At 41.0% G+C, this 12,767-nt stretch overlaps 1 protein-coding gene across 2 annotated transcripts in view; it reads left to right on the plus strand.

Moving 5' to 3' along the window:
- The window catches only part of RALB (RAS like proto-oncogene B), a 46,063-nt gene that overhangs the window by 24,899 nt on the left and 8,397 nt on the right, over positions 1–12,767 (plus strand). For both annotated transcript variants that reach the window (XM_063400838.1, XM_063400837.1), the window contains one exon: positions 12,086–12,242. In XM_063400838.1, the coding sequence (XP_063256908.1) occupies positions 12,129–12,242 (114 nt within the window). In that variant the 5' untranslated portion in view covers positions 12,086–12,128. The remainder of the gene's footprint in view (positions 1–12,085; positions 12,243–12,767) is intronic.

Consider the following 12,767-nt stretch of genomic DNA (forward strand, 5'->3'; position numbering starts at 1 on the left):
CTAATATGAAGTCAAAGCATAGAACTGGAAAGCTGAGAACATGCTGAGTTAAGAAGATGCTGTGATTTCTCTGGTTTCTAGCTCTTTTGGTATATATTTTTACCAGTAGTGAAACATTTTTCAGAAGAGTGCTGGAGACCTAGACTTAGCCCCTTTTTTGGGCATGGTAGACGTACGTATTAAAGACTGTTTTCAACTTGGATTTAATTGATGACTTTTTTTTTTTCCCTCAAGCTGGTGGTTTGAATCACAGGTTTAACAGAGAAAAGAATCCCACTTTATGGACAAGATCATTGTAGAGTACTGCATTACAGGATTATACTTTACATGACAAAGCACTTTAAAAGATTATTTGTAGGAACTACCTGAACCCTGGACTTCATCCTGCAGAACACACTCTAAAGTGTTTTGTCTTTTTTTTATAAGTAGGTGTTTTGTAAGGTTGGTGCTACCCTGCTCCAGAGGATGCTGTCTTGGGCACCAGTCTAAAGCAGACATTTAACAGGTGAAGTGGTTTTAGATCAAGTTGCATGCCAGGTGCCTCAGCTCCAGAAGAGGTGGTTTTTGCTAATTGTGGAAGCTGTTCCCTGATTAAAATGAATTAATTGTAAAATATGCAATGATCTGTGATACAGCCTTTCCACTAAACCGCTGCTGCAGTGAGAAAATCCTCTCCATGATGATACTCTTTTGCTATTTAGTGCTCTTGGCTTACTATGAGATCTCATTTTGGGTAGGTAAGGAATTCTCATTACTGTACTCACTAAGAGGTCTCACTGACTTGACTGACTTTTATGGCAGCTTTCTGCTTTTATCTACCATGTCATAAAATAGACTAGCCAAGAAATTTAAGGAAATGGTGTTTCAAAAGACAGCACCAGTTTCAAGCACGCATTCCTATCTCTCTTTGCACTTTATCATGTTTCAAAACACAGTTTAGGAATCAATTTAATTTTTAAACAATTCTGCAGGCGTTGGAAATTTACTTTAAGTTTGTCTTATAAGGCAAACTAAATTCAAAGTAGGCTTTATTGGTTGAATCTGTTCTGAAGTTTTAATGGAAGGAAATTATTTAAAAAATTATTAGGCAGACCAATTGGTGGTGATACTGTGCATTTTATCTTCCTTTAAAACAGGATCACACAGTGTTCTTGTCCAACTCCTTTCCTTAAGTATTCAGAACTATCTTTTAATATCATCTAGTGTAGTAGTTTAACAGGGGCCATAGCAGAACATGAACCTGTTATACTCTTGTAAATAAGTATTAGATAAGGTTTCTAATTGAGTGTTAGTCATGATGGATTGGCTTTAGGTTTTCTAGCTCTGCTGTACTACTTGTGCAAGTTGAAAAATGGGCCTTCCCACAGATAAGATTTGTAGCAACTGCATTGCTGGGCACAGACTTGGCTTAAAGTTGCTGAGGCTGAAGACATTTGTGGAGACTGCCTAGTCCAGTCCTCCAGACCGTGCTGCTCCTGACCCATAAACTGCCTCATTACCATCTCTAGGCAGAGCTTCGTGCACTCCAGCTTTTCTCATGGGAAGCACAACTCTCCTGCCTTGCTGGTCTGTCCTAAAGAACCTGTGGCCATCCACACAGCAGCACTGTACCCATGAGAGCTACTCCAGCTCATCTCTGTGATCCCAGAGAGTTTCTAACCCCTGCAGCTACATACAGACCCCCAACGTCTCCAGCTCATTCCCTGTACTGCATTTATTAGTGTGTGGAAACACCCTGTTGTGCTGATTTCCCAGGAAAGGCACAAGCTGTGAGATGAGCTGCCTGTGTATCAGAAGAGTAGAGTTTTTATTCTGGTAAAGTGCTCTGCAGAGATAGGAAATGTCTCCAGGAGCACACAAGAATAAATGCACAGCTCATATTCTGCACTAGTTCTGTATGTTCATGTGACCTGTCATTTGCTAGGTCATAAAGGGAAGTGTCCTGAACTAAATGTGTCCTAATTCTCTGTGTTGAAGTCAAGTGGTTCTGAGTTAATAGTCTGCCACGCAAACCCAGAGTTACCAAGCACATTACATTGTGCCACTCTTCATTCTACAGCACTCTGGAGGCTGTTTTGGAGAGCACACATTTGGCTGTAAATGCTTTTATAGTGTAGGCACAGCACTCCATGAAAGAGACCAAGGATAGCACCTCTCCCATAAGTAAAGCTCTCCACAGCCTTTTAGTCTTCTTAGCTATAGAGATACTTAAATTGCATAAGATCCCGCTACTGATGTAATAGTCCAGTACCCATTTGAACACAGAAATACTGCTTTTGGCTTGGGTGTGAAGTATATTAATACATTCGTCTGGAAATCTGTCTGTATTGAAAATATCTGCTCCCAGTCCAGTAGAAAGGCAGCTTCTTGCATGTGCAGAATGTCTTGGTATGGTATTTACTCTACCTGATTGCGGAAACTGGAGTAAAGAAATCTGTTAAAAGGTGATTTAGCACAGCAGCTGAATTATGGTACTAAATGTGACTATTGTTGCTTTGTGTGGTGTAAATGCATTGATTGAAAGATGGAGGGGAAGGTTCAGTGCTTGGCACTTGTGTGATACCACTGAGTGCCCCTGGGGAGCTGGGGTTCCATGGTTAAGAGTGAGCTCAGGATGGGGGGGTTATTACTTGCCTGTCTGCATCAAATGTGGTCTCAACACAGTGGCTTACATTTCCCCAAATGGAGATGTGAGCATGAGATGTGGACTGAAGTTTGCAAGCAAGGAATGTAATTGTATGGGCAGACAGTTGCTTCTGCTGGTATTACCTAAATAATGTTTGGACTTGTGTTTTATCCCAGACATCCAGTTTGCTAGGGAAGCCTGATCTAGTGAGATACATCCTTTTGGGGAGCAACAGTAGCAGTTTGTGGCCTGTCTGCAATGTTTGGTGCCATGTTTGTGAGACCAATGGGCTGGATCTGGCAGTCCCAGGACAGGATAATAGTAGTGAGAGCTCCTGGAAATCTGTAGCACATTTCCTGGTTGAATTGGCATTTGCTGGAGTTTGTGAAATCAGTAGTACTGAGAACTTTCTTATGGATTATGTAGTTGCAGCTTTTTCACTGAAGTAACTGAAGCCATGTTGTAACTTGGTACTGAGGTAAGGTTTTGGTAATTTTGAGCTCTAGTGTGCCTCTTAAGACACTGATTGTGTGATCTGAGGTGTTTGACATGGGTGTTGTATTTGTTAGGCTCCTGGAGATCCAGTTAAAATTGGTAGGAGATTAACTATCTCAAGCATGTCACCTCTGTCTCTTAGTGGTTTGGTGGACTTCATGTATGCTGTGTATCAAAGGTGGGCATGTTTCTGCATGGGTGAGCTTTCAAAGGAAGTACAGTTGAAATACACTTTGCAAGTCAGTGAGGCTGTTGAACAAGTCTGTTGCCCGAATGTCACTTTTCTGGTATGAACCAAATTAACTAGTGTGAACAGTGGTGTCATAATTCACCCCAAGTAATTAGACAATTAGACTGTTATCACTGCAATGACAAACTCTTAGCATAGTAATACTGATGAATGGTATTAACTCAGTCTTTGTGCTTGTAGAAGATTTCTATCAGGTTTTCTATCAAGATCTTGCAGGGTAAGAGCAACATGGTAGATCCCTCTCTGCTGTAGTCTGTCTGCAATATGTTTTCTGGGTGTTAATATTAGACTTTGAGGCTTTCTGAAAATGCTTGGAGAGATCTGGCTAGATATCTCCCTACAGAAGAAGTGGTTTTAGCTGTAATGGCACTACTGTCTTCTGACTTTGACTCTAGGTAAGGCTATCTTGCTGGAATAAAGAGCATATTCTATCTGATGCTATATACACTCTACTAGTTGGTCTGTACTGAGTAATATGGAAAATAATGTGGAAAGTGGTTTCTTACTTTTTCCCCTATGTAAAGTAAAACTCTATGTAACTACGATACTTGTGTGCTATCTGTGCAACAATGAGGCAATTTTATAACTGAACTGCCTGCATGCACTGGCAATCTCTTGATACCGTTGATACACAGCTAATTAAGAGCATTAACTTTATAGCATGACATTGAAACCTTATTTACTTAAATATAGATATATATGATTTTTTTCTGGGGGGGGGGGCGGGGCAGGGGGAGGGTATGCTCCAGTGCCTTAAAAGCACTGTTTGAGGGAATGCCTTTTTCATCTCTGAGCTACTTCTCAGAAACAAGTTACTTGGCTATTTTTCTTTCACTCTGATGGAATTCTAAAAATAAACAACCAACTAAAACCAAGCAAACAACAACAACAAAATCCCTGAAAACGCACCCCCCTCCCTCCCCCCCCCCCCCGAACAAACAAATTCAGATATTTAAGTTCCTTAGGAACAGGGATATATTTCACTTATATTTCACTTCAGCATAAGATCCAACTTTTAAAGGGTTGCTTTAAAGTGTTGCTCTTCTGAGCTACTGAGCAGGCTGATTCTTTCCTGTGACTAAATCTTTGAAGGTTGCAACCTTGCAACAGATTTGGACAGGATTTAGTTCTAGTTTTCCTTAGACATCAAGAGAATTCTGAGTAAGGTTATTGGCTTGAGATTACTGGTGATGTGTGAGGTGATGTCTGTCTGTTTGTAATCTGGAATGGTCCTGTACTGAATGATGTGAGGGGGCATATATTTAAGAATTTCATCTAGTAAGTAAATGTAAATTAAATGTCAGATTTGGTTTCCAAGCTGCACTGATGCATCTCTGAAAACTTGTAAGAAGAGTTGGGCTGTGCTTGGTAAGGATGGAGGGAATTGTGGAGAATGTGAGTATATACAAGTATTTTGTACTTGAAATGGATCACTGTTGTGGTCCAGATCTGAACAGAGCCTTAAAAGACGGAATTATACAGGTCTCGCTGTAACCTGTTGGAAAGAGCAGCATGCTAGACTTTGTAGGTTGCAAGGACAATGATCAATTAAAGGAACAATGCACTTGGGAGTCTCTTGTTCTTCCTGTTCTACATAACTGTAGGTACCAAAAATATTTTGTATACTACATCCACTCTTCTCAAAATCACTTGATCTTATTAAACATTTTTAGTCTAAGTGAAGAGCTGGAGATGACTTTGCATGCAAATGTGTGGAATAGTGAAAAGTAAGATATAGTATGGAGACCAGGGTCACTAGTAGAGATTCTTAATCCTAATTAGCTGGTATCCAGTAGCTGGATGTCTGGTGCTATTGATACTGTTAGAATATTTTAGTGTGATACCTGTGTCCTCTTCATGCATGCAGAGAGGACTCCTGATCACAGCTATATTAAAAATACTGTTTTTATACTTCCTGTGATGTTTTCCAGGTTTTCTCCTGCAGTACAAGTTCATCTCACGGTCTGCAGTCTTTCTTATTAGGGAAGCTAATACTCCAATCTGATCCATTTGATGAAAAACAATTCTGAATTGAAATGTTTCTTCAATCTGTGCATATCATTTTCCCTGCCTTGTAGGAGAAGAATAATGACCTGGCTTCAGGTTCTGGTTTAACCTTTAACTGTTGTAGCACAGGGAACTTGCTAGTCCTGGTCTTGCTCCATGTCTCTGGTAGTTAGCAGTGTATCTGTTACTCCTGCCAGAGCATATTTGTGACAGCCAATGTCTGTAAGTGTACACACAGTTCTGGGGGGTTTAGGCAGGATTGGTAACTAATAATTGACTGAAACTGGTGTGATGTAACTTTCAGTGCATCAAGTAAATGTATTTATTCTGTGTTTTTTCCTGTAACATTTAGGGATATGGTTGTTGCTACTTTGCGCAAGAATCTAGCCTATAAAAAGAGGTTAGATCCCTTCATGTGTACAAAGTAGTTCCTTACCTTATATTCTTACTATTCATCCTGAATTTATAAAGTATTATGTTTTCAAAATCCATTTGAGTTTCCTGTCCAGTGCCCTTATTGTGGCAGCTGCAAGTTTACTAGTAGATCTTAGTGAGAGGAAATGCTTGATTACCAAAAGCAAACGCGAGGCTTGGCTTTCACTCCAGTGCTCAGCCTGGCACTGCAGCAGGGTGGTGGCTGCCCCTTGTCTAAGGAGTGAATGGTGAGCAGGGTCAGGAAACTGCCCTGTTTCTGCAGCAATGTGAGTCACTGCCTGGCTGCTGTCGTTCCACCTGCTTTGGCCTTAGCTGTACAAACTGTTTTTCTTCCCTCACGTCAGCGCTGAGGTGTGCGTGGCCTTGCAGCCTTGCAGGCCTTGCAGTGGGCTGTGCTGAATGGCTCAGCTGCAGGAAAAGATGGGCTGCAACAGCCAGGGACAAGGAAGAGGGGACTGAGCGACAGGGGATGGGGATGGCAGCATTGGTGGTATCAATGGGAACTGCAAAACTGCCCCAATGGGCTCTGTGAGACACCTCAAGATGAATGAATTCCTTAATCCAATTAAACATGGCCCAGAAAAATATATAAGCACAACTAAGAAGGTAGAAATAGCCAACATTACATGGGGAAGGATATGAGCATATCCCAAGCAGGAATTTCTACCAAACCCATCATGATCTCTGTTTAGCTTGGAAACCATTAACTGGATATATGGCAAGAGGTAAGATTAGCACAACAAAAGAGGACAGAGTAGCCTTTGTAATTTTGCAGCCTGCATAGCCTAAAATTTTCAGTGGCATTAAATGTGCCACTTAGTCTCAAATGGTTTTTTTTTAGTTGAATTACCAGTTGGGGTATTTACAGTCCATTGGAAGCTAATGGAATTTCAGTACTTAAATATTTTCTGTGTAACCTCAGAATGGCTGAGGAGTTCTTACAGTTCATAGCTCAGTGAGATTGTTAATTAGTTTTGTGATCCAGGGAATTTCTGTGACTGCATTCTTGTGGGCATATCACAGAACCAAACACTTCAAAGCCTCTAATTCATATTCTGATAAATGAGGATCACTAAAATACTGTTGCAAAACCTTGTTCTTTCTGTGCTTGTTTTTGGTGACATCACATTTAAGTCTTTATAATAGGTTGAATACCCAGATTTTCCTTTAAAAGTAGATATCTGAAGGGTTTAACAAAGCTCCTCTGTCAAACTATTGGGCTAAGGGTTTCTAGAATCCTGTTTTAAAATTCAAAGAATGACTGCTTTCAGTGGCAGGATAGCAATGAAAAGAAACGTCCAAAGATATCAGCTGCACAGCAAGAGAACAAGGGCTGATCTCAGCAATTTTGAGCTTAGAGCTTTATTTCAGTTTTAAATCTCAGACTGAATGGAAGAACTATCAGCAATTCCAATTAAAGCCTTTGGAGGGTCTCAGATTCTTTTATTACAGCAGCAGAATATTTACTGGAAAACAGGTAGATTTAGTGAAGCTTCTCTTTTTTGTTTTCTTATGTATTTGGATGGACTGTAGCAAAAGTTTCTTTCTTGTAAAGTGACAAGAGCTTTTTCCTTTAAGTGTCCTGCAGCTGTGGTGTCTTAATGCATGTGAAAAAAACCAGGGATGTTGAAGTTTGGTCTGGTTTGAAACATGTGTAGTTATTCAGTCACAGTATTTGAATCTTGGTATTAGGTAAACCAGTCCTGTTTGTAAACTGTGTTCTGACCAGTTTTACTGTTTAGGTTGAGGAGAGCATGGAGAAAAGGCAGTTTACTAAGCTGTTAATGAACTATTGCCTTGAAGTGCTCAGTTTCAAGGGACCAGCCAAGAATGACACGACACTATGCAGGGGGCTTTAGTTAACCTGCAGAAATTGTAATCTATACAGATAAGACAAGGGGAGGCTGAAATAGCTGGTGAGTTTAGGGTTAGATGGTTTGATTAGTCCTGTGGCCAAGTAGAGATCTTCAGAAGTCTAAATCAAAACAGCTGCTTAGTAACTCCTATGGTTTGAATTGTAGATTCTGTGCTTCATGTGGGCAGCCTGTGGCTGGTGTAACCTTCCTTTCTTGATCTGAAGAGCATCTTTCACCAGCATCACAAAGCTCCTATTGTACATAAGGCTGTGTGTTACCTTATGTATATTATAGGATAAATGCAGTGCTATCAGGTCAGTGGCTTAATCCTTGTGTTTTAAAACAGATGAAACAGGTAATTACTTCTATTTTCTTAAAGAAGAAAGACTGCTAGAAAAGTTTATTTTCTGACATGGGGTCTATCTAACAGTGTATTTCAAAGCAGGATGAATGGAAACCAGAAGAAACCACCTCCCCTACCTCACTCCCCCAAATAAACTTTTAGATGGTTTGGGGTGTGGGTTTTGTTTGTTGGGGTTTTCTTCTTTGTTTTTTTATAGCTTATGACACTTGGCGTATGAAGTTCAACATAGTGTCATTAAAGCTGACAGATGGAAATTAAATCGATTGACTGCCTAATGGATTGCTTCTTGGCCTGTCAGAGGAGGGTGAATCTTGCTGGAAAGCAAACTGTGCCCAAACAAGAAGTAAAGAGCAGTAGGGGAGAGGAGGCATCTTACCACAGCGTTAGGTGTCTTGTCTGGACACCTACTCAGAGTGAGCTCTTCAGCAGATGCAGTAAGACCCTTTGCCTTAAATACGTGCCCCTTAAACTGACGGCACTTGAATAACATTTTAAAGCAACTGCAGTTGTCACAGGTTCTAGACACTGCTCCTTTTTTGAGTAGTGATTGGATTTCCCAATCCAATTTTTTTTGTGAACAGATGAGTTAGCGTCTTGACTGCCTCAAGGATGCTTAATGTACACAATAGGAAGAAAATTCATCCTTGCCTACTCAGAGATAACAGAGGAGAGAGCTTACTCTTGTGTTAATAGATTTTTTTACTTTTTTCCTTTTTTTTTAACCTTAAGGAACTGTTAGATGTGAGCTTTGAACCATGTTGTGTAAACTGTTTCTTGGGCTGCAGAGGTGGAGATAAAAATAAACAAACAGTTGGCTCCAGTGCCTTCTCTTGTTGTTTTATTAGAATATTCCTATTACAATCTCCCCATGCCCTTTCTGAACCAGTGATGTGCTGTTAGCCCGTTGTTCTGTAAGCACTGGTACTTCTGCACTGATACTGACTGTGTTAATCCTGTGTCACACTGCTGCAGCCTTGCCTTGTCCTCTGTTCTCGCCTCTGCACTGCCTGGCTGTTCTGGGCTGGAGGGGGCCACGCTCCCTCTGGTGCCACCAAAGAAGAGCTGCTTTGTGTGACACTCCTGGGACCTCCCTGAGTGCACACTGCACAGGGCCTGTGTTGTGAGCAGACTGCTGCATTCACAGGGTTCATGTGGTCCTGATCCTCTGAAATATTCGAGTGGCACTTGGAACAGCTCTGCAGGGAAGATCAAGTACCTTGGCCATGAGGAGCTTTAGATGCAATCAGACTGTAATTTTTTATGCTATTGGGTGGGTTTTGTTTAATATTATACTTTGATTATCAATCAAGTAATACTGAAAGGCTGACCTTGCAATTTCTACAGGCTGTTGTTGGGGTGGAATAGAAAAGGAAGGATTTAAATGCTCTCTCCACTCACCTCTATGATGAATCAAGCTTGTTGGTATTTTTCCTAAAAGACAGCAATTCGTTTACCATGACCATGTAAAGATGTGGTATTTGTATTGGCAGGACAGAGAAGTCTTTTTTCTTGGCTATTAGTAAATTGTGCTTTCATGTTCATAGCACAGTGGACTTAGTGCTGCTGCCTGTTAGATATTCCCAAGTTTGTGATGCCAGAAAAATGTCTGATTTGAATATTTTGTGTAAGATAACACAACACTTACAACAGTGTTAGGATATCTGATAAAAGAATACTCACAGGTTAAAACCAGTCACAATTATACTGAAAAGTAGCTAAGGGTCACACTCCAGAAAGCAGCTTATCTACTACTGTGAAAGCGAGACTACTCTTGAACTAGGACAAAACAGCATTCTCTACAATATAGGAGCAAACTGTGTTATTTCTAGAACACTTAAAGTCCCTGAACTATCTCATTGTGTGGCCAGTCTGTAGCTCTTGTTTCTTGGGTGTTTATGTCCAAGCAAGCTGAATTCTAGTTTACCATCTGTAGACCATGTGGACAATAGGCAAAGCAACAACTTCTGGAGTTCAGATGCTACCTGTTGTGGTTTTTTTCGCATTCCCTTGGCAGGGAAATGTTCTCTTACTTTCTTGCCTCTCTGGTGACTAAGAGTTAAAAATCAATGTCTGTGGCAATGGCTGAATTCACTGTCCCCAACAAATGTGTGTTTGTGCTGTACAGGGAGAACCTGTGGAGAAGCAGGAATTGTCACGCCCCATTTCTGTACTAAGGAGTGTCTGGGATGAGGGAGCTGATGTATAACATAATAGAGAAGATTACCAGAGGAAAATATCTGTCTTCACTTACCAGTGTTTATCCCAGAATGAGCACTTCAAGATGATTAATTTGCATTGCTGTACTAAATGTATGTAGCAAACAGGTGTGAGTAAAAACTCTGCATGGAAAAATACTGCTGCTCAGATGTTTGAAAATGCTGTCCTCAGGGTACTTCTTGATTGTTGGCATGTTTGTTCTTGTATGTATGAGTCAATGAGAACTTAGTCTGATTTGTTGCTTTTCAGAACATCAGGTGATGACAAGGGGTAAAAAATAGTCACTATCAGTGTACTCCAAGGGCAGTTGTCCAGATTGGTCATGGAATTGTCAGTCTCAGAATGCAGGGCACATAAACTGGATTGCTTGGAGCAAGCTGCTTTCAAGGGGAGGTTTGGACTGGACAGTATCCAAAGGTCTCCTTCCAGTAAACAATCCTGTGGCATGTTTGTGGACTGATGATCCCTTAGTCTCTTGTTAGTTTTGTTTAGGCCAGCTGGTTATCCTGAAGCCTTTTCCAATCTACTGCTCAGTAACTTCTACTGTTGGCCTTGTGTTTCCATACAGTAGCCCTTGATGATGTGGCAGTTGCAGTGTTTTTCTAGAGTAATTGTGTCCAGGTAAATTTGAGACTCCTGGAAGGTCCATTGCTTCTGTGCTTCTGGAGTAAAGTGTGCTGCTGTAAATCAAGGCTGCTACAGCCACTTCCTGTAGCAGTGTTTTCTGAATGGTCTGCTGGTCTCCTTACAACTCTGTGCCAGGATATGGACAGCTGGGGTCCTTTGTGGTGCTCTGAGGACACAAGAGTGTCCTCAGACACTCTGTCCTGCCATCTCCCATATATTCATCATGTGCCTGAAATACTCATATTTGGGTTTTTTTCTGTGTAGGAATACTGACTGGTGACACATCTTTGTTTCACTTATTTCTGGTTTTATCTTTAGTGTGCTGCCCTTAAAGATGCTGCTCTGTGTTAATCAGTGTGGCAGCTCCTGCTTGTGCTTCTGGTACAACTACTGTGTCCAGCTACTCTTAAAAAAATCCCAACCAACCAAAAAAAGAAGTAGCATTATTTTTAAGAAGCCTCCAGGATTTAATTACTAGGCTTGCATAACACACAAACAGAGGCTTGTTAGCTAGGGCTTGTTTGTTGAAGCTTACTCCTCTATGGCTTAGCAACATCAGGAGAAGAATAGGAACTGAGGTTTTTTTGCAGTAAAGCAGGAATGTTTTTTTCTAATCAAATTAGATTTGCAGCATCAAAAGGCAGGAAGAGTGTAAAATAAATGCTAATGCCATGTCATAAGACTTTCTGCTACAAGCTTTTGTAACTTGTTCCTGCCAATTTACTGTGTATCTCGGCTGTTTTCTTAGCCTATATGGGGAGAAGATCAAAAGCCAGATTTCTGCCTATGAGCAGATCTAAGGTATAGCTGTATAAACATTAAAGAAATATTTTAGAAAGGTGTAATGCTTTATAACATGAACAATAAAAACCACTTAATTTCATGTCATTTGAGAAGGAGTGGGTTTTTCTTTAGAAACTGCTCTAGACAGTAGTCTTGTAGGCTGGGTTTACAAATAAGAGTAGCTTGTTAGAAACCTTTGGCACTTCTATTAATCATACTGTTGTCACAAATAGAAGGTATTTGTTTTAATACCTACTCATACTTCAGGCATGGTTTGCATGCCATTGCATTGGAGTGGCCCATTCTTTAGGCTTGTGGGGCAGGGTTTTAATCTGGTCTTTTGGCACTTGTGAGACACTTCACCTGCATGTTACCCTGATATCACCGATGTCACGGATGGGTGACTGTGCTGCTTCTCTCTGCAGATCTGGTTGGTTGCCTGGCACTCTGTCTGTGGCAAGCAGGACGATGGCTGCCAGCAAGAGCAAGAACCAGAGTTCCTTGGCCCTCCATAAAGTCATCATGGTCGGCAGTGGAGGTGTGGGCAAATCTGCACTCACACTTCAGTTTATGTATGATGAGGTAAGTGACTTTGGTTCAGTTTCTCTAAGGCACAAATTCGTACAGCTTGCTAAGGTTTTCTATTTGTGGGATGGGAACTAAATGTGATGAGCAAAAGCCCTAATGACCCAAACGGCTGGAGCAGGACGTAGAAAGCTGGGAGATGTGCCCTCTGGGAACATCTCTGGCTAAAGGTGACAAAATTGATGCTTACTTGTGAAAGAATGGTCTTCAGAAGTCATTCATAGTGTACGGATGCTTGTTGATAGCTGTTACTACCTGGAGTTGAACTTTAATTTTGTAATTGAGGTCAGTTTAGGCTGAAATCAGAAGTAAACATTCTAGCTCATTGTGAGCCAGGTGATGAAGCTGGCATGTTCACAGCATGAATTCTGCCATACTGGTATACAGGAAGCTAGATTAGGCAGCCTACACTAGAATGTGAAAGAGCACATGATCCTGTAGTTCAGATGTTAGCATTCATCTGTAGGGTGTCCACACATGCTATAGTGGTGTGAGTATCTGAACAGATGATGTAGTCATTAA

Source organism: Prinia subflava, chromosome 6 (assembly GCF_021018805.1).
Source record: "Prinia subflava isolate CZ2003 ecotype Zambia chromosome 6, Cam_Psub_1.2, whole genome shotgun sequence".
Lineage (NCBI taxonomy): Eukaryota > Metazoa > Chordata > Aves > Passeriformes > Cisticolidae > Prinia > Prinia subflava.